The 22,628-nt window shown below is 31.2% G+C and overlaps 1 protein-coding gene across 1 annotated transcript in view; it reads right to left on the reverse strand.

Moving 5' to 3' along the window:
- Window positions 1-200: 200 nt before the first annotated feature.
- LOC124360594 (formin-J) overlaps window positions 201-22,628 on the reverse strand; it is a 118,152-nt gene continuing 95,724 nt past the window's right edge. Inside the window, 19 exon segments of the mRNA XM_046814340.1 lie at window positions 201-2,206; window positions 2,208-2,678; window positions 4,281-4,432; window positions 5,914-6,054; window positions 6,521-6,645; window positions 7,038-7,197; window positions 8,073-8,207; window positions 9,448-9,583; window positions 11,729-11,847; window positions 12,990-13,242; window positions 13,750-13,876; window positions 14,071-14,141; window positions 15,551-15,658; window positions 15,849-15,919; window positions 18,172-18,272; window positions 19,231-19,419; window positions 21,114-21,133; window positions 21,135-21,176; window positions 21,904-22,110. Of these exon segments, the coding sequence (XP_046670296.1) occupies window positions 482-2,206; window positions 2,208-2,678; window positions 4,281-4,432; window positions 5,914-6,054; window positions 6,521-6,645; window positions 7,038-7,197; window positions 8,073-8,207; window positions 9,448-9,583; window positions 11,729-11,847; window positions 12,990-13,242; window positions 13,750-13,876; window positions 14,071-14,141; window positions 15,551-15,658; window positions 15,849-15,919; window positions 18,172-18,272; window positions 19,231-19,419; window positions 21,114-21,133; window positions 21,135-21,176; window positions 21,904-22,110 (4,353 nt within the window). The 3' untranslated portion in view covers window positions 201-481.

Raw genomic sequence — 22,628 nt, forward strand, 5'->3', positions numbered from 1 at the left:
AACTGTTCTAATGCATGGCAAAAGTTTTATCGTTTACATATTTACGGCATCATTTACCGTTAAAAGCTTATATCTACTAATGTATATGTCTATTTCTGTATGATAATTATGATCTAAAAATCATCAAAATGTTAAAATAGTACTCTATTAAATAAGCTTGAAACAAGTTTGAAAGGATACTAATTGAAAAAAAAACAAAGTTTCATCAAGAATTCATTTGTTTGATCTTTAATGACTTCAGTAACATACAAATTAACAACTAATATTATCACATCTTCACTGTTTCATTTATAAAGAAAACTCGTAAACAAAGTACTAAAATATAAAAATAACTATAGTATGTTATAATACCTATAAGTTTACAGCACAAATAAAATTAATTACTTACAAAACACAACATATTTGTCTGTCACAATTTTAAAATTGTCTGTTTGATATAACTAAACTCTAAAAACAACCTGATTTGCAACATTATTATCTTCTATTTAATACTTTGGCGGAACAATGGTTTGATTCTGGGAGTATCAATAGAATCTTTAGCCGCACTGGATGCTGTAGGCCTCATGAAACTATTGGTAACTCTCCGGCCTGGTCCGATGCTGCTGCCACTACTGCTACTGCGACTGGCAGGTACAACAGAAGCGTTATTTTCCTTGAAACTTGTGCTCAGACCTGATGTGACCTGTCTTTGACGTGTTGTGGGCCCGATACTGCTGCCACTACTACTGCTTCTACTGGCGGGCACAGGCGTTTTACTTCTCAGTTGAACTGGAGCCAAAGGTTTTTTCAAAGAATTAGATTTTCTCAAATCTGATGTTAGTGTTTTGATTGCACTTGTGTAGTTTCCAATACCTGGAACTGGTCTGATATTTCGAACAGTGCTCACTGATGTTGCACTGTTTAGAGAACTCCGTGAGCTGCGTAAACTACTTCTTGAATTGGACCGCTCCACTTTCTTTTTCATGGGTGTACTGTTTGATATAGATTTACTACTTGGAGTTAGCTTGGGTGGGGTTCTTTCCAAAGTAGCTTGCCTCCTGTAGGGACTAGAAGAACTTTTCCTAAGAGAAGATTCTGCTTTTGATTCAGATGTCTGAGTTGTTGGTATCTGACTTAAAGGTTTTCTTGAATCAGAAATTTTAGGAACACTCTTACTTATTTGTTTTGTTAAACTTGATTGAGTATCAGACCTTTTAATTGCTGCTCCTCCTGAAAGACTAGCTTGTGAATCTGTTTTTCTTAAGCTTGAGCTTCTAGGAATAATACTTCGTCTTTCAGGCAATCTCAGAGATGAAGTTCTTGAGATTTTACTTTTATTTGTTTTCAAACTTGTTTCTCCACTGCCACTACTATCTGCCCTTGAAAGTTTTGTTCCTGCATGTTTTGGTGCATCTGTACTGTCTCCCTCATAATTACAACCAGATGATGTCCCTTGACTTGGTGTTTCTGAAACAAGGCTTTGGGTTTCCTCAAAACCTTCATCATTCAATTCATGTTCCGCTCTTTGCTTAAATGGTGTTGATGCTTGAACTCTTATCTCTGGAATGAACTCATTTTTAAGCTGAGCAGATGCTCTATTGTTATTACTCTCTTGACTGGTTGTTTTTGAAGCAGGTAAATTTGTAACACTACTTGCACTGAATTTTCCATGTTTGTCTGCACTTATTACACCAGGATTATTAGGAGAATTGGTTTGAGACACAGGGAATTTATCTTGCTGGAAACCATACTTTCTAATAGCCTGGGAAACATCACTTGGTTCTATGTTGCTTCTATGTCTGATGGACCGTGGCAGAGTATGTGAGTTCATCTCTTTGGGTGCAGATTCCAGGGAAATATCAGTTGTTGGCTGTGGAGTTTCACTATTATTCTTAAAAGGTTTCAAAGCCTCTATTACATCTGTCCTAGAGATACTTGACCTGTGCCGTAGTGTTCTTGGCAGAGTAGAAGATTTGCCCAAATTTTGAAGTTCTTCGCCAGACTTTATAATATTACCAATGGCTTCTTCTTCCATTTTAATTTCATTTCCTCTGTACTTAAGTCGATCTTGCCACTTTTTCAAACGTGATTCAGTGTCCTGAGGAGCTTGTGATGTGACTGGATAAGACTGTACTTGCAAAGTTGCTGGTCTAATTATTTGTTTATCAGGAATCAACTCAGGAGAAACAACCTCTGTTCTTCTAACTGGGTCCTCTTCATTAGTTTTTCCTATACCTCCTCGTTCTCCGTGTAGATGAGAATCTATTAAACTGACCATCACCCATTTCTTCTTCTTCAACTTTGGCATCTTCATTAGACTGACTTCTGCTCAATGTTCCATCTGAGGTTACTTCTCCACTACCTGATTTTGCACTCCCAAGTTTTCTTGTGGCTGGTGGAGTTTCTATGTTGTCTGAATCTATTTCTACACGATCTGTCACACCAATATCGATAGAACTTTTTCTCAACCTCCGAGGTGCAAATGGTGGTAAGTTTTGTTCTTCATTATTTTCAGAAGGTGATAATGGTACTCTCCTTGATAAAAGAGGACTGAACTTTTGTCGAAGTTTATTTTTGTCTGGAGTAGAAGGAGTAGGTGTTTCACTAGGTTTACGAATGTACATTGTGAGCGTCATCTCATCAGGCATTTGACCAAGGCTATTGATGATACCTTTCCGTTTCTCTTCTTCTGTAATTGCCTGTTAAAATAAATAAAACAATTATTATATAAAAAATTAAATTACTTACATTTGAGATGTATTTAACGAACTGAACACACACACACTCACACACACTCACAATGGGAAGACCTATTATAGCTTATATGCAAATTCTTCTTTAATATAAATTAAGCTTTAAGGCCATGTTGTTTTTGCTCTAAATTATGATTTTTATAGTATGAAAGTACACACTTCTTGCTCTAAAAGGAAATAAAATTACCTCACCAAACCAATAACTAGTTATCTAGATAATGGTTTTATTGCAATAGCTAGTTATCATTATGAAACTTTGTTGTAAAACTACAACTTTTGAGTTCTCAAGTTTCTACCAAAATCTTTTTTAGTATGAATCAAGGTAACCAAAAAGATGCAAATATATCTGTAGCTAAGAAATTGTAAAACATTTTATGAAAATATTTTGGAAAAAACTGAATTGATAAAAAAATACAAGACTTTATTTTGTTTAATTTTATAGTGTTTTTATATACTATCCCAATGTATGTTGCCATAAAAGTATTAAACATGTATGTTTTACTGGATAAGTAATATATTTTGTTGTACTTTATAATAAAAATACCTAGAAACAAACTTTAACTTATATAACTCTATAAATTTGCTTACAAATACTTTATAAAACATATAAAATAACTATTTTATGGAGAAATCTGTCAGATAATAAATATAATATTATCTTTTAGCTAAGAATCTAAGGATTTAATTGGTAAGCAACACTTGTTCAACATTTTCATTTTTACCTGTATCAAAACTAACAAGTATTAACATGCTGGTCAGTACTAACTATGGATTAAATTTTATATTGAATTAAAATTGAACAGTAACATTTCTTTGAATTAGTATTTGTTTTATTTAGTATTTGTTTATGATAGTTTATTAGAAACATATTATTTGAATTGGTATGGTTTAATACCGTAAAACAAAACACTTTGGTTAGATTCTAATTTTATTGTTGGCAAGTAGGAGAGGTAATGTTATTTTTATATATTATTGGAGTTTTTTCTTTATTATTGTTAATAATAATACTCACACATTAAATTGTAATCATCGTAATAAATGAATTGATGCTTATGTTAAATATTACACTATCTAAAACTGTTTATGTTACTTCATCTAGTACTTATCACACAGGTTTGACAGAACACTTAAACCAATATCAGGTGTTCTACACAGGCTCCATATACCTGCAACTTACCTTCACTTATTTACAATAATCACATCACTTATTATTAATCATTAATAGTTTCCTGCAGATATAGTAACATATTGTACAGTTATGGATAAAGTAGTGATTCTTGATAACTATAATGTTAGATACTATGCATTAGCATGTAATCTACAGGGTAAATCTTGAACAGTCTATTTCAAGATCATAGATTGACATTCCAACAATTTTACCACTGTAATAATTGACATAAAGATGAAATACACACAGAATAGAAAAATATTTTACATCTATCATGTGAATCCACTAGCAGGTAAAAAAGAACATTTACATTAACAGATAAAAATAAACATCAAATATAGACAGTAGAAATGGCATGAAAACAGCAGTGATTAACTTACCTGTAGTGTAGATGAGGGTAGACCATCCAGACTGTTGCGTGACCGCAGACGACGCAGTCGCCTCTGATCAGTCTCTGACTCCTCTCCTGAACTTGCCACATTTAAGTTGGACTTCCTCCATGCAGATTTGTCTTTCACTTGACTTTCAGCACCTATACACATAATTAGATAATAGAAATACATTACATAACCTGAATAGAAAAAAGTATATACGCTTCAAAAGTTTACAAAGAAAAATTATTTCTATGTTTTTTTTTTTCAATGTCTCTCCATGTACCCTAAGGGATACCTAAAAAATTCATTTACCTAAAACATTGAGCAATCATGTGTCTGAGGTGGTACATAGTATAAGGTATTTAATTAAATGCGTGATCAAATTTAACAAATCACCAAGACAGACAAACTATAAAAATGCAATAATGAAATGCATAGCAATATATACATATATATCCCACTGGACGCACAACACCGAAAGGAGCCTTAGGAAAGCCTGGTGTGTACCCGACTGGGTACACGATGGCAGTTGTGAAAGATCGTGTGTACCCGAGAGTACATATCGTCGTGAACGTGTTAAAAAGTTTTTGAATATTGTAGTCACAGCTGTTACAATAAATGTTTATAATTCAAATCACAACCAAGATGAATAAATTATAATTTAGTAGAATTTGTATTCCTTTTTATGGTTTAATTTAAAAAAATAATGAAATGATAACAGAATACAATTGATAGAAGTATATAAAAGGAAGGTGAGGTAACTGATTGTTGTTGTATATTCTTGTCTTAACTGATGTCCAAAGTTTGGCCAGATGAGGGTTAAAATGAAAATTACTATTCTACAATCTCTAGGCTGACAAATATTATCAACAAGCTATATTTTATTTGAGAAGAATTTCATTTCTACGCAATAAGGGCATAAGTTGCGAATGAGAGTTCTGAGTTGGAGAAAACCAACTAAAATAGTATTATAAAAACAAAATGTCTTTATTGAATATACAATGAAATCAGAACAAATATCATTTAAACTGCACTATTAATATTTTACACATAAACTTGAATCTACACACATAGGTTTTACTATAATTAACTGTAATAAAGTGAGATATATAATTTTTTTTCTTCTGTGTTTTTAACTGATTTTTGAACACATAATCACACCACTTTTATTAAATATTCTGTCGATTGTCAAACCTCTTTTTTCTATGTACCACAATTTCTTCATGTATTTCATTTGAGTGGCTTATTGTTTCTCCTCCTCCCCCATGATTGTTCATGTCTTAGTAGATTCATAGCTAAATTTGTGTCTATTTCTGTTTAGATGTGACTCATTTCCTATGAAGGCAACAGTTAAGCTAAAGGCCTATTGATTCAAACGCGGTAAAGAGACCACATACTGTAACTCATATTATTAGGTGCTTAAAATTGAATACATTACTTTCCTAAAAGAAAGTGGAAATTGAACATGATGTTTGCTACTGAATGAGTATAAACCAGCCATCCTACCAATAAGAGATAATAGTGTTTGGTTATTATATTCAATTTAAGATATGTAAGCTTGCTATTGGTTATTTAAAGATCTTTTTAATTCCTTAAAATGAAGATAACACAGACAATATTATAATGATTATAAACTTACCAGCAATGGCTTCCATCGTTCCTACAACATCTGTTTTGTCTACAGTTGGTTTCCAATCTGAATAAACACGTTTGTATTGACCAGCTCCCTGTGCAAGCTTACCCTCGGGCAAGGTGTCAAGAGTCAGTGACCTTTCACTCTCTACAACAGAACAGTAACATTTAGTTTAGTTACAGATAGGCTTCAGGCACACACATATTACATCAATAACAATAAAATATACTATCAATAACAAATAACAATATAACTATAATAATAATACTATTTTCAAACTAACAAATACACCTTGTATTTTAAATAGTAGCAATTAATGTAGATATTGTTACATCTTTCTGAAATAATTACACATACACATTTGTTCAAAGAATTAGTAAATTTCAACTGAAAGAACTTAAGGTGGCATTCAAGAAATGTAAGAATTTTTGTTTGTTTGTTTTATTATAACAATTATTTTTGCATGAAAATTGCAATCTTATTTTTATATCATAAACAATCCAACCAAAGCAATTTAATAGTTACAAAAGAACTGCAATATTTTTATAATTTTGGACAAAAATCTGTAAGTAAACATATTTATAAATATGTAAATGAATAAAGTAGACTATACCAGAGTCACCCTCAAAGGAACGACGATTGGACTGTAGCCTTCGTGCTCTTCGATGCAAGTCTTCTGTTTGTTTTTCCTCCTTTTCATTTTCTTGTAGCCAAGCTTCTATTTTCTGTCTCCAAGCCCTGCAATACCAGCTAAAGGTGTTAAAAAGTTCAGAGAAATGTAAACAATTTGAAATGATTACAATATTTTAAAACACATATTAAAGACACTGTATAATGTAAAGTGTGAATTTTAATAATTGTAATCTCTTTACCATTAGCATATACCACATGTCTCAGTGGTAAGTAAACATATATCTGTAGATTTTCAAATATTAAATCTTTCAGTGGGAGTAATGTCAAATAGTAGCATAGTAAATGTTCTGATGGTTTACTCAATAGCTACAAAAGGTTTAATAATAGATTATGATGCAGAGCTACAATCCTCTCCTCCCATCTCCTTAACTTCCATAGTCATCCATTAGTAACAGAATGCAGATTATAAAAAGAGCTTATTATAAAGCATTAAATACCTTGGTTTGGCTTCTTCCTCATCTGTGGCTGGCAGGATGGTCTTGTTTTCAGCAAGAGGGGAGGGAGAGTTTGGACGCTCTCTGTCACCAGAGAAGTCGGCACTCAAAAGATCAGGTCTCTTGCGACCACCACCACGTGCTCGGCGAGCCCAGGATCGATCTAAAGCATCCATAACATATACTATACATAAAAAATTGAGCTTTCTCTTAACTGAGTCAAGGTAATGTCTACTTAACTTAAAAGAATAGAACTTGAAGATGGACCAAGGTTGCAAGGGAGTTGAAAATTTTCCTTTCATTAAGATAATTAACTGATTTAGTGTTAATGTTTTATTAAACTGGATATTTTAAAGTTATAAAAAATGCCAACACTCACTTTGAAAAATTGAAAAGTTTTGAATAGCCAAGAAATGTTAATGTTTAAATGCACTGGACATACTGGTATTTAAAATGGTAAAATTCAAATAATGTGTTGTTTTTCGGTTAAACATAATATAGTAATATGAAAACCTTTCAGAGATTAATAATAAGATACCATTGCTATAATAAAATTATTATATTTAAGAAATTCATAATAGCATTTTTACGATCAAGCCTCAATATTCAACTATATAATGAAATACTGTACATGTGTTTTTTAATTGCAAAGTTCTAAGTATCATAATGTTCCATTCATGAAACATTATGACATGTATAATAGTATTTGATTAAATTATTTGTGTTTAAAAATATAAAATATAAGTTTTATATACAAAACATAATTATGGGAAAGAATATGAAAAGGTTATTAATCATAACCACATAAATAGAACAGTTATACCTTCTATGATAAACCATCATAAATCACCAACAAGAGTATGGAACTCTAGCTACTCCTTTTTAAAAAAAAAACAGTCAGCATATTTGACAGTAGAATCAGATTTGGCATTGAAATATTCAAGAAGATGTATGGAGAATTAAATTATTGATTTAGAAACATATACAAAGCGTTTAAAATAAGAATAGTAATACAACAGCTACTCTAGGTTTACTAACCTAAACTACCCCATGACTTTCGTTCCCTATTTGCATTTTGACCAGAAGCTTGAAGAAACTCCATAAGTGTAGACTCATCTTCTTCTGAGGGAACTCGACTTCTCCGTCTTCTCAAACTCCCTGTTGGAGTGACATCTGCAAAATATTTAGCTTTTAGATTAATTTGAAAATACTACACAGTCGTAACTTTCGTAGGTAATAAAATTTTGTTTTTATAATGAATAAAAACTATAATATATAAATATTATATCCAGGAATTTTTCATATGAACAAAAGGTATATTTCAAAAATATTGACAGTTTTAGAAGGTCTGAGGATTAATTTTGCAATATATTCTGAAATATTATTATAAGAGTTTTAATTGGAAAATTTACAGAATGAATAATACAAATATTAAATCTTCCAGACTTGCATGAAATCTTTCCCCTGTATTTATTTGTTACTTACTGCAGAAGGTTGAGTATTGTGGGTCTTTAAACCCACAGATTTCTTAGCAGTTCTTAAACTGCCTCATAATAAAATAATTAGCTTCTCTTAAACTTCCTTCATTGTTATTACATTACTCAATTTCTCAACCATTTAAATTTTTGTGTCAAGAATGTGCAAAAAGTATGAAGTCCTGGCCATGCCCAGTAACCCAAGTAGCTAAGTCTCTTCATCCCCTTGTGGATTCTTGTTCTCAGAAGTTTGTAATGTCAGTTCGGTGTGTCAACTTCAATTCCTGTCCTTCCCCTAAGCTTCTATTCTACTCTTAATTTCGTCTTGATAAATTGGTACTGAATTCTCAGGCTGTCCTTCATGTGTTGAACAACTTTTGTTGTACATCTATAAGTACTTCTCTTAATTAATAAATAACAGTTGTTGTTTGACCAACAGTGTGTCAGATATTAGTCTTTGTTAATTGATTGCATTCATGTTTCATTGTTTTCAATTATTCTCCATATTGCTTTTTTATGCTTAATGTTTCAAGAAACAAACTGAGGTAGTCTATTGAAAATACTTTATTTATACTTAAAAGGGTCTATTACAGAGTTAAACAAAGCTAAAAACCGTCATTTTATAGATATACCAATTTGATGTATTGAAAAACAGTTGTTTATTTGCAGTATCATGAACTGCAAGATAAATCAAAAACATTTTTAATTTTTTGGGAAAGAGAAGCAATAAAAGTCAAAATCCTTATTACATTATTGTTTATAACCAATTGACAGAGTGTTTTCTCATTTTGAAGCTTTATAGTGCACCTTACTAATAACCAAGAACAATACATCCTTTAGGAGAATTATGTAATAATAATATTGATTTGTGGTTCAGAATATATTGATTGTAAAATTGGAATATTATAAGAGTTTTATATAGATAAAAAAATACAAACCTGGAGAATAGTTGGCATCTTCTTTCATTGGATTTTCTCCAGAAAAAGAGCCAAACCTCCTGCGAGTAAGCAGAGGTGAGCCAGATACTGAAACGTCTTCTTCGGAAGTCATTATAACACTGCCTAGTCTCCTCATCTACAACAGAGGAAACAAGAGTTGAATAAAGAGCTTCAACTGTGCAGTGCCCAGGAAGGCCCAAAGCAAGAATGAACTCTAGATGAGATAAAGTTGATGACAAAGGAAGTGACAATGACTGCACAGAAAGGTATAAAGTTTCTAAATAGGCATATCTTATTAAGAAAATTCCTAGCTCACAGCCTTAAGTTTAACCTCAACAAGTGTTCGTTATGCATACAGCTCCACAACAAGAGATACATACATCTCTCATGCCATGGGGTGCAGGTGATGCTTCAAGGCTAGGCCCTGGCTGTTTGTGACAAGACTGGCTGCATGATCCACAAAGTCTTGTCTCTAAAGGAGTTGCATTGTTGCAATACCTGAGTGAGAGACTTCGTTCCCAGGAAGAGGTGGCTGAAAGATGTGTCTGTCCACATGGAAGGCTACACTTTCCCAGAGTTAGTTAGAAGCTGGTTGGAAAAGCTTTACCTACTTTGAACCTACCCTTTAATCTTCCTGAAGACATTAAATGTGTTCTAGCTTGTAAAGCCTATAAGTCAAGTTAAAACAAATTTACACAGTTGAAGTACAGTAGAGTCCCGTTAATCCGACCTAATTGGGACCGAGTCCTATTCGGATTATGTGATTGTTCGGATTAGCCAGAATTACAGAAAAATACGGTTTTAAACTTGAGAATGGGTCTATTTTGTTATAGAATTATCAACATTGTTTATTAAAACATGTTTTCTGACTGTTGCATTGTATTTCTTGACAAATAAACGTGTTTGCGAATACTAAGCACATTTACCGTATTTAGTGTGAGAGTTCTATTGTTAAGCAATGTGAGTCATCCAATAAACTCTCTTCAATGCGACAGAAGACAATAACTGAACTTATGTCTTTTAACAATTAATATTGTACTCAATAATAATATCAGTACTGTACGTCCAATTTTTGTTTGATTTCACTTCTTAATACAGTAATTTAACTCATACTTAACCTATAAGTTTCAATTTGGTACTGTATTTAACTTCATTATTTATGTATTGTACCGTACACAATTTGTCTTAATAAAATACTGTATGTCTATTTAATTAAAGTTTTCTTTGTTTATGTACGAAACGATGCACCCATTTTCATTTTTTAAGTAATTAGTTCCTATAACTGTTCATTATCGTTATAAATTATTCCTCCTGGATCTGTTTGGGTTAACCGACGTTCGGATTACACGTGTTCGGATTAGCGGGACTCCACTGTAGTTTTAAATAATTGTTTAAGTGTTTAAATAGTTTATCAGTTTTTATTTAGTTTGCCTATTAGTTTAAGATAAGTTAGTTTTAATGTCACTTGTAACTATAGTAATTTATGACAAGACTTAATCTGAAAATCGTTTGTAAATAAGAAACGCTCTTAAATAAAAGAATTTTTATTTATTTAGCTATTCTTTTGATGTGGTCAGGAATGTGCAACATGCAGCTTACTATAGTGAGTGCTTGTTGAACTTTGAAATGAAATGAAAAAGGAATTTATTGAGAGGCAAATTAGGATTATAAGGTCTTCTGTACTACTTAACCTTGAGGTACTGATACCTCATAGGCATGGTTGTCTTCAAGGACCGACATCTTTATAAGTTTGTATTTTACCAGTATGATTTATTGAGAGTACAGAGTACCGTATTATATGGACTTCTGTATGTAGTCAAGATGATCTTCACTATTTTTGTGTGGGGTGAAGTAGTCCATCATCCAGTCCACATGTGAGATTTGGATGAATAAAGTTAAACAGCAACACTCTACATCCAGATTTTCTGATTCAAACAGCTTCTTGAAACTGCTATCACAATGAAAATCTTTGAATATTTGCCATCACTGAGGAAAAATCTCTTCAGCCAAAAATGAGTTTTGGTCTAACATTTGTTGAATTTTGCAAAGAATTTTTTACATAGTTTGAACCAGAAAATCTTGATCATAGTTATAACACTGCTTTATAAGCCTAATAATTAAGAAAACAACACACTAAATTCATATTGCCTTCAATCATCCAAAGGGACACAACATCTAGATTAGTGTTACTGTATGGTGAATACTACCAATTTTATACTAATAGAACATTTAAAGGAGTATTCTGTAATTTATACCAGAGTAAACATCACTGTAGTCTCACCTTCATTTCTTTGTCCATATCTTTCTTTATGGGAAATCCTGATCGGATATCATACAGAAGAGAATCAACGATATTGCCTTCAGACTCTGATCCATTGGAACATAGTTGGCCACTGCTCACTACACAAAATAAGTAAAAAGTTGTAGTATGAAGTTATATAATATTAGCTCTTAGAATCCTTTTCAAAATTAAGAACAAAAACTTTCACACAATCACGCATATGCTACTCTCTAAATTTCAAATGCTGAATGTGCAGAAATTAGACTTGACACTTATCCTCATCCATAAAAATAGCAGTTGTGGACAATATTAGGCAAAATGTTTTAAAACATTTATTTTACAAATACCAATTACATATTGCCAAATAAAATTATTTATATACAATATATTTTGTATCTCAATGAACATTATTTTACAAGAAACAATGTTACAAATATGATTTTATTTTGGAGACCCAATCTTTGAGAGTAAGCACAACTTTTTTAGGCCCAAAGCAAAATTTATATATTATTAGTACACATAAAAATAAATGAATTAGAACCCAAAGTTTCATTGAATTATTTGTTAAAATAGCTGAGATGAAATAAATGTACAAAAACTGCTTTATTAGTTGTGCGGTTAGAACAATACAAAAATAAATTAAAAACATATACTAAAATTTAAAATGCTTTTATATTTCAGTTTAAATTATTAAAAAATACCACTGAAATAGACCTAATTCAGATCCTGATTTTATGAAATATATTTACTTTGTCTGAGTCTATGAAAAACATCGCAATATACATACATTAACACTTTTGAAACAGCTAGCACTTTATGTGTTAGTGTTTTAAATTAAAATAGAAGCTTTTATGTTAAATAAATACACAAATTGATACACAGCAACTATATTTTACTTTTTGTTAAGAATCTTTTTGATAAATGGATACTTTTACAAGCCATCTCTTCTGATACCTCATTAATCATTCTAAACAAACTAAACAAATGTTATGTTGTAGTGTTGATAGTTACTATATTTTGTAAACCTGTCCTGTATGAGTACTCATATACATAAATATATTTTTATATACATATATATATATATATATATATATATATTTTGTGAACATCCTAAAAATACTATTGAGACCATATGACTTATCTGCGAATAAATTAAGTCTAAAAATAAGTCGTTGGGAACAAAAGGGTTAAAATTATATAATGGTCAGACCTACTATAAAATAGTCAACTTTGACAGAAAATTAGATACGATGTAGCTTACAGAGCCTTCGTTTAGTAGCTAGCTGCTCTTCCCGCTGTCGCCTGCGCACCATTGCCTGCTCCTCTTGCAGTCTCCGCCGCTCATTTTCCACAACTGCCTGTCTGAACTTTATGCAGAACCCATGGAATATTTTGAAACATTCCTCTATCTTGAAAGTTCCAGGATCTTCACAAAAGAACTCTGACAGCATTTTCCTTACATTTTCAAGTTCCCCTAGGTCTCTCTGTAGTGTTGCAACTTCTTGTTGAGCCATCTATAATCAAATAAGTGGTGAAAAATTTCCACAGAACTCAAAAATTGACTGCGATGGACACACATTGCTATTCCGGCTGTCCTAAAGTTGGTGCATGACTCGTGTCACAGTGAAAATATTAACAATGTATTCTGAAGCTAGAGTTGTATCATAGTTTAACACATTAACTGTGATAGATGCACATTGCCCTAAAGTTGCTACATGAATCATGTCGTAGTGAAGATGTTAAAACCTGGATATAAGACTGTATTTTTTATACTAATGCAGATATACATATTAAAGGATAACAAATGGCAATAACAATAAAACAGGAATAGTAAAATCGATTTGGAAAATCTCAGAATAATATTAAAATATATTAAATCAGTGTTATGTATGAATTTCAATGACAATGCTTCAAAACTACCTAGTTTCCAAATTAAGTACAGCTGGCTTGTGAGAGCCAGTGACCAAATGTTTTAAGGTAAAAATCCTTCTGAAACAAAGCTGTAATGTTCAATGACTTACTTGTAGAAATTCCAACATTTGTGCTTTTATTTCTTTCTCTGTGGATGGAAGCTCAATTTGTTTCCTGATTTTCTTGATTCTTGTATCAAGAGTGTTGATCTCATTTTGTAGCTGTTCGACTGTAGTCCTGAGCAGAAAAATATATGATTAATCAGATTAAACCCTGTAAATTTAGTTTTACGAGACACATAAAGAAATGTTTCTTCAATATTTTTAGGGAGGACAAATATTAAACAAGTGCAATTTTTATTTACTGTGAAGTTTGGTGAGAGTATATTAATATTTTTAGTGTTGCTTATTTAATAATAATACCATACTTACTTTGTGGCTTCTTCTAAAACACCCATTTCATCTGGAAACTTTAGTAAGTCTTTTCTTTTCTTTTCCGCTTGCTGAAAAATTAATCATAAATAAACTCATGTTTAATTGTAGAAGAGAACCAAACAATATAAAAATTCAATCCAGTATGTTGAAAGTTTTTCATAATAATTTTGAAATTTTAAAATATTTACATAATAATTATTACTTTTAGTCAATCCAAACAAAACTTTGTACTCTCAAATATCAAATGTTATACCACTGGACTCTTAATACCAAAAGATATTAAAATAAATAGCATAGAAGGGTTACTAAGTTATACAATGTGTGTGGGACAAAGAAATATGAACATTTATTAAATTACAAGATGAATTAACAAAAGGCAGGGATAAAAAATAAACTTAAGATACTTTACACTTCAAAACGGAGTTCCCTCACTAAATAGTGACAAGAGTTTACTAGGGAGGATGTAGTTCCGGCTTTGCTGAATGATTCTTAAATTGTAGTTATAAAATGAGCATAATTAAAAGCATTGAGAGCAATAGGTAAGATTGATTCTCAATCAGTGAAATAAGTAAAATATGAGTTCAAAATATTACAAAGTTAAAATTTATAGAAAATGAAATCGTTTTCATTCAAAATGAATAACAAAATTATGTTCAAAGGTGAAATATCTGTGTAGAATGTTCAGTTCAGTACATAAAAAATTATATTTGGAAGTTCACTGAGATCGTTTCCTTCAAAGATCATAAACATCTGTTTAAAACTTTCAGTCTTTTTCAAAGTAACTTGAAAAAGTGAAATGACCCTAGTAATTGGCAATTTAGATTTAAATTTCCTCTAGTATGGCATGGGATTAATTTGTTTTGCTGAGCAAAATTTTAATATTCACACCGAGATTTTCTGAGTAAGCCCACCACTTTTGCATATAGTTTAGTGAATACAAATGAACAGTTTTTTTTCATAACTTTACAGAGTCATTTCACAATAATAATCTAGTATCTTGTTATTATAAGAAACATTTTATTTGATATCTTAAAGAAAACTGGAATCAAACAAACACTCATATTTTATTTATTCATGGAATATTTATCTATACATTGACTTTTAATAAATGTTCAACCTATAACACTTTCATTGAACATTTATCTTTAATGAAAACATTATCTTGTTATTATCAATATCAAAATGGCTCTATATTGTAACTTTACTTTTGATTGGGAAACAGAAGGTATAAAGGTAATACATACAAAGAAGCAAAAATATAGAAATATTGCTGTTAAAAAGGATAAGATGGAATTAAAATAATTACATGACAAACAGTAAAATAAAGATAATGCAAATCAGTAATGTTTATAGATGGAATCAATACAAAATAATGCCTTTGTTCAATAAAGTTAAAGAGATATAAAAAGTAAGATGAGACAGAAGTTCTAGCTTAAGAAGTAACTACAAAACAAACAGATTGCTATGTTTATCTTACCAGTGCGACATAGTGGATGAGATTCATACCGGGCTTGTTGGCCCGGATATCTGTAACTTTCTGTAGTGAGCTGAGCTTTACTCCTGCTGCATTTCCTGCATATCCACCCTGTGAAACATGATATTATTTCCTTAAAACTTGGTTTTCTGTTTATAAATCTCAGTTTAAACTATATTTTCAGTTATATAACATTTTAGTAAAATATATGTCTGTAATAAAATTAATCATAGTAACTTTTAAAATTATTAAACAGTATGTATCACTTAAAAATGAATTTTAAACATATTATTTGTCTTACCGCATTTAAGAAGTTCCCAGCAACTAGAACCATGTACAGGACTTCTTGTAAAGGTTTATTCGTCATAAGATCTGAAAATAAATTTGCAAAATGCTATAATAACGAGTATAATGAAGAGAACACTCATTATTCTCCTTGTACTAGAGAGGTAATTGGTGATATAACATTTCTAATATTAAGTCGAAACTTAAGAATCTCTCTAACAATCTCAATTAGTTGAAATTTGCAGTCCTATATTTTATACAGAGGATCACAGACCACCTGCCCACTATTCACATAAGGAGAACAACCAAATAGCACCAAATATAGAGCTAGAACCACCAAATAAAGTTAAACCCACTAAATAAGATATCAGTTATCTCATAAAATTAGTTTTCACTGCTTCAATTTACAGGCTGTTCCTGAAAAAGAAAGCCATGGGTTAAAATCTATAAAAGTTCAAAATGTAAACCTTGATTGCGTGATACATAATTTTAAAGCTTAATTTAAGCAAAACATTATACAAATTTATTGTTTTGCCTCTCTGTCTTGAACAGCTTCAAAATAGTAGCCAAAATATCTAAACTTAGGATGTTTTCTTTTGTTCCCATCCCAAATTAGGGTTGCTGTTATCATTTGGTTCAGTTTAATTTATTACTTTACATAAAAATACCTTTCAAACAATACCCCTCAATGCAGGATTACTAAAATGGTTGGGTACAACCCTCTACTCCAAATTTTGAACTAAAAAAGATAGACTGTATTATATCTGAAATTTATAAAAAGAAAATCAGATTTTCTTTTTAACCTTTAAAATACTTACTTTTAAATTAAACATTTTCCCATGTCTCTAACCCTTTTAAAATGACGGCCAAAATACTGTTTTTGCCAAAAATAAAAGTACCAATTAAACTCATATGCCTTGCAAAATTAGAAAGTTACTATCAAACAATGTAAAAAAGGTTAACAGAAACGTTCATGCAATAGTATTAAATAATCACTATTAGCTGACAGCTAACATAGTCAGAAATGTTTATGGTGTATGCTAGAGAATACACAATATACACATGTCAGCCTCTGTCTGTGTGGTGTGTTGTGTGTGTGTGTGTGTGTGTGTGTGTGTGTGTGTGTGTGTGTGTGTGTGTGTGTGTGTGTGTGTGTGTGTGTGTGTGTGTGTGTGTGTGTGTGTGTGTGTGTGTGTGTGTGTGTGTGTGTGTGTGTGTGTGTGTGTGTGTGTGTGTGTGTGTGTGTGTGTGTGTGTGTGTGTGTGTGCTTTTTACACTGATAAGTACAAATTATAAACCATAAATTTGGACAAAGCACACTGTAGTGAGACTTACTTAGTAGATGTTTCTAGCAGCATCAAGCCAAAGTTGCTGAACTATTAGTAATTTGTAAATTTTTATCATAACAACATCAACCATCTCATGCTGTTACTGTAATTTTATGAGTAACATTCATGTAAATTATTGGTTGCACCTATTCAACATATTTCCGACTCAATCTCTTATGGTGCATTTAGAAGTAATAATAATTATTACTTATATATAAGTATTTGTAATACTTAATTACTTATAATTAGTAACATTACTAATAATAAACAAACAAATGACATAAAACATTCTTACAGGGCAATAGGAACTTGGCAACCAATGCTCTTAGGGAGCCAAACAAATAGGTAGCAATAATTTTATTGTAATAACCATCTTTTGTAGTTGCACAGTAGTTGTAGAGCACCACCCCTCCCAAACATCGATTTAAAATAGAAAGCTCTTCAACAAACCCATCCTTGGAAGGAATAATTTTCAATAAATGTTGATTGGTACTTTCATAGGCAACAATTCTAATATTATAAAATTATAATACTAAGCTTTGGCGTAAAGACTTACAACTATCCATAACCTTTTTTTATTTTCTATTATTGTTATTCTATTTTTTGTTATGGCAGACATAATATTACTTACTACTATATTAATATACTGTATATAGAAATTATTATTGATGTTATGTTTTTCTTAGTTTGTGTGTACCCATCTACCAATCTATTAGTAACATTATACTAACTAATCTATAATTTTAGTAACTGGTACGGGTATTAGTAATAATAACAATTATTACTATTCTACTATTTTATATCAGTTACAATGTTAGGCAAATAAACATTTTGAAAATTAAACAAAGAACATCCTAAATTAGATTGTAAAATAGAAATTATTTATATTTATAACTTATTACACAGTAAGGAGTCTTTTTATAAGTAAAAAATCTTTGGAATATTCATTATTAAATGCAAATAACAATTGGAACTTTTATTTTATTGTTTACACTAAACAAAATACAGTACCTTCTCCTGCCACAATCATGGCATTGATGCTGGGCTCCAGGTAACTCATATTGGCAGCAAACTCCTCCTTGAGCAACATACTCTCAATCCGCAATTTGTAACTACAAATAAACACAAACCATAATTATTAGACTGATACTGGGCCCCAGGTAACTCATGTTGGCAGCAAACTCCTCCTTGAGCAACATACTCTCAATCTGCAATTTGTAACTACAAATAAACACAACCCATAATTATTACACTGATGCTGGGCTTCAGGTAACTCATGTTGGCAGCAAACTCCTCCTTGAGCAACATACTCTCAATCCGCAATTTGTAACTACAAATAAACACAACCCATAATTATTACATTGATGCTGGGCTTCAGGTAACTCATGTTGGCAGCAAACTCCTCCTTGAGCAACATACTCTCAATCCGCAATTTGTAACTACAAATAAACACAAACCATAATTATTACATTGATGCTGGGCTTCAGGTAACTCATGTTGGCAGCAAACTCCTCCTTGAGCAACATACTCTCAATCCGCAATTTGTAACTACAAATAAACACAAACCATAATTATTACATTGATGCTGGGCTCCAGGTAACTCATGTTGGCAGCAAACGCCTCCTTGAGCAACATACTCTCAATCCACTTATACAGTTTGGTTACTTATACAATGCAGATTGGCCCTCAGCTCCTGGACCATTACAATGTAGCCTTCTCTTGATAAAACTTTAATTGTTCTGAAGATTTAGATGGATTCATTTTCAATAATATTTTTAATGGGTATTAGCAAAAGCTTGTTCCACTAATACAACTTGTATGATATTCCAAACATGTAATGTAATTAACTCACATAATTAATTTAACTAGTTTTCAATGATAAAGGAACATTTTAACTGAATAAATTTAAATATTATGCAACAATTAGTTGCTTGAGTTTGTTTCTTTATATTTATTAACTGAATGAATTGTTAAGATGATTAATTTGTTAAAGACAATTTTTACGAATGAAATGTTATATTACTATTCTAAATATTCTACGTGATATTTATAAACAATATTTGTACTTACTTTGGTACTGCTATTAATTGTAGTAAAAATTTTTCAGCATTGCCAAGTTTTGTCTTGTCCCCGTCAAAGTTACGAAGCATTTCAAGTTCATCAAGCTCAGGAAGAATTTTTAGCAGACCTCTCAGCTTTTCGGCTCCTATTTCATCATGTTCACCATCTCTAATGACTTGTATTATGTTTTCATTTGTACTAAAAAATCAGAACAAAATAATAATTTTAGTAAGTGATATTAACAGTATCATGTATACATTGTACCAGCTTCTTTCTTATTGGAATAGATTAACTTAATTTAAAAACACTCCAATGATCATTCCATTTTGTTCTTTGAGGTCTTTCATTAAAATAAATCATCAGAACCGTTTTAATAACCTCTGAAATCAAATCTAATCACTAAATTTTAACATTGACTTTCCTATCTTTTTACTTGTACTCTATGAATGCCTTTTGAAATAACTGAATCATTGAAATCTCAAATTATTGGATTCAGTTTGAACACAAATTTATTTATTCTGCTATTTTTCATTGTCACTATAGTTACTCTTAAGACCAATGTAAAAATATTCACTAACGCTCAACGCAAAACCAAATAAAATTTTATCTGCCCCACAAATTTTAGGCTTCTCTAAAACTCAGCCAATAATGAAAAAATATTTTTAAACATATAGAGCAAATTTTGTGACAGTCTTTTTCTATATACACAAAAATGTCTATCTAGATTTCCTCAACACTTTAAAGCAGTTATTGTCATACCACTTACATTATAATAACCTCCCTAGCTCAACGGAACATTTATTATTTGAACACTGCTATAAAACCTAATTTAATGAAATGAGCTACAGATTTGAAATTTTGCACCTCTGTGGAGGCTGTTAAGAGACATGTAGTGTCTATTTATGTAGTATCCTATCATGTTTTTATTTAAAGAAATACTTATGATTCTACCTTATGTTCAGAATTTTCAAAAGTATTAGAATCAGAAGCATAGTACACAGGAACAATTGATTGAAGCAGTTTTAATCAGATATAGGCTCACAAATAGTCTAATTTTAAAAATATAATAAAATGTCAACCTAAATTCATACATTAAAGACTGTAAGGTAAAATATTATTTGGGTTTAATAATCAATTTCCATTATATATTTGATAAGTTGATATTATTTTAACTCTTTACTTTGCAGTATATAGCAGGGGCTCGATGTATAATGTTTCTAAATGGATACATGTTATTTTAAAAGTTAACATGAAAATTGTAAGCAACATTAGAACAAATAGTAACACTGTCTTATTGAATATTTTTATAACACATGTAAAATTACAGGATGCCATTAAGTTTTGTTTCCTCAAAGGAAATTCTATAAAGGACAATCACAATGAGATTTCATAAACATTAGGTGAATGTTCTTCATATAGCAATATCCAAACTTGGGGTCTCATGTCATGAATGGGCATTTCACTGTTGAAGATTCCATATTATGATTATAACTGAACTCATTGTAAAGTTTATGTACGTTAGTACACTTGTAAAGTGGATTAATTGGATTAATGAAATGTTCTTTAGATGAAGAGAGGAAATTCACTACTACTAAAAATCTCCAGATATATAAAAAACCTAGTTATTAATAATTAGTATGTCATTATTGACTCCCAAGTATCCGTTTCATTGCAAGATAATATTAAAGAGGATTTCTCCTTTCATGAGTGTCATCTTAGCTTTTAGTTTGGTGCTAAAAAAATTAAATTTGATACTTCAAGTGTATTCCATTTTAATAACTACAAAATGATGGTGCCTACAAAAATTAAATCTGTTAAATTTTTATATGTGACTTTAAAAGTACTAGCAAAGTAAATATAAAATTGATATTACTAAATCGAACAAAACTTACCTTCTAAATTGTTTTAAAAAATATATTAACATTAAGGCTTCTCTTCCCATCAAGGAGGGCAATCTGTAAAAAGAAAAAATAACTGACATTGGTACAAGAAAATTAAAAATGCACATTCATTATAAAGATGGGCAAACAACTGATCCGACTAAACCCACATTTTCATATTGGTGTGCTAGGTATGCTACTAATATTGAACAGATCTCTAATAAGTATATCAGCTACACTTCTAATCCGTGCACAATATTGTCCAGCATATAGGAATTGATCATGTGATATGGTTTAACTCATAAAGCGGAGCTTGGCACATTGATTAGGATATAAGAAACAACTGTTAGGCATAAGGGACAATGTTTTAACAAACACGCATCAATGACAATTTTAAATATAATCATAGATCAATATGTGTAAACCAACTTCCCAGAAGAGATGGGGAATATTTGACACTATAGCTCTGACAAAACTGATTGAAATTTTAAGATTTATATTTTTCACATATTTACACTGCTTTTGACCTATTCCTACTTAAATGTACTTAAAATTTTGTCTGTGGTCTTAAAAATTAATTTTACGGCAGTGAGAGCAAACATTTATTGCTTCATTAGGCTTTGTTTATTAAAATAATATATAAAAATTATTTATGTCTTTAAAAAGCTATTGTATTTTTATTTATTGAACTACTTTGATATGGAGTAGCAAACAAAGAGTTGGGTCTTAACTTAATATTAGACCATAAAAAATGTGCTGCAACTGAAATGAGCAGTGTCTAGTAAGAAAATTGACTAATGACCTCGGATGGCTCCTTGCGTTTCCTATCTCCATCAACCGAGTCTCGGTTGCTGAGATGGGGGGACGACTGGGCGGAGGTGGATGTGGATGGTGGTGGTGGAGCCTGTTGACAAAACAGTCCTTCCATCTCGTCCCAGTCCAGGTCAGCCATGGGTGAGTGCTGGTGACTGCGGGCCACCAATGACCAGATGTTATGCTTCCCCACAACCTGAGTACAAGATATATCCTTTAATTTCTGAATAAACAAAGTTTACATTATTAGCACCTCCTGAACTTTATCTTAATATTGGAAAATGGATGAGAATATGTAATTATTGAGCAATTAATTAAAATTAATATCATTGAGAAAAATTCTCCTATATGTATATACGTATAAACAAATTAAATTATTTAAGCGTTTTTACTTAGATTTTATTAGTTTATTGTAAACATTACTGTTTTAACAGCATTACAGTGACTAATCAGGCTAATCATTAGTCAGTGAGAGGCAACGCTCTAGCAACATTTTGGCAACAGCCATCAACTGCTAGTACTAGATTACCTGCATTGTTACACCACCCAGGATTATAGCAGGCAATGTGTGTCAGTCTGAAGCTGAAATCTTCAAAATTTGACATCTCTAATGAAACACTCTGGCTCACCCTGACAGATAACGCTCCCAGTCTTTCTAGGTCACTGATCCTTGCTTATGGAAGATGTGTGGAACTATAGCTGAGACTCTTCATG

Source organism: Homalodisca vitripennis, chromosome 4 (genome assembly GCF_021130785.1).
Source record: "Homalodisca vitripennis isolate AUS2020 chromosome 4, UT_GWSS_2.1, whole genome shotgun sequence".
NCBI lineage: Eukaryota > Metazoa > Arthropoda > Insecta > Hemiptera > Cicadellidae > Homalodisca > Homalodisca vitripennis.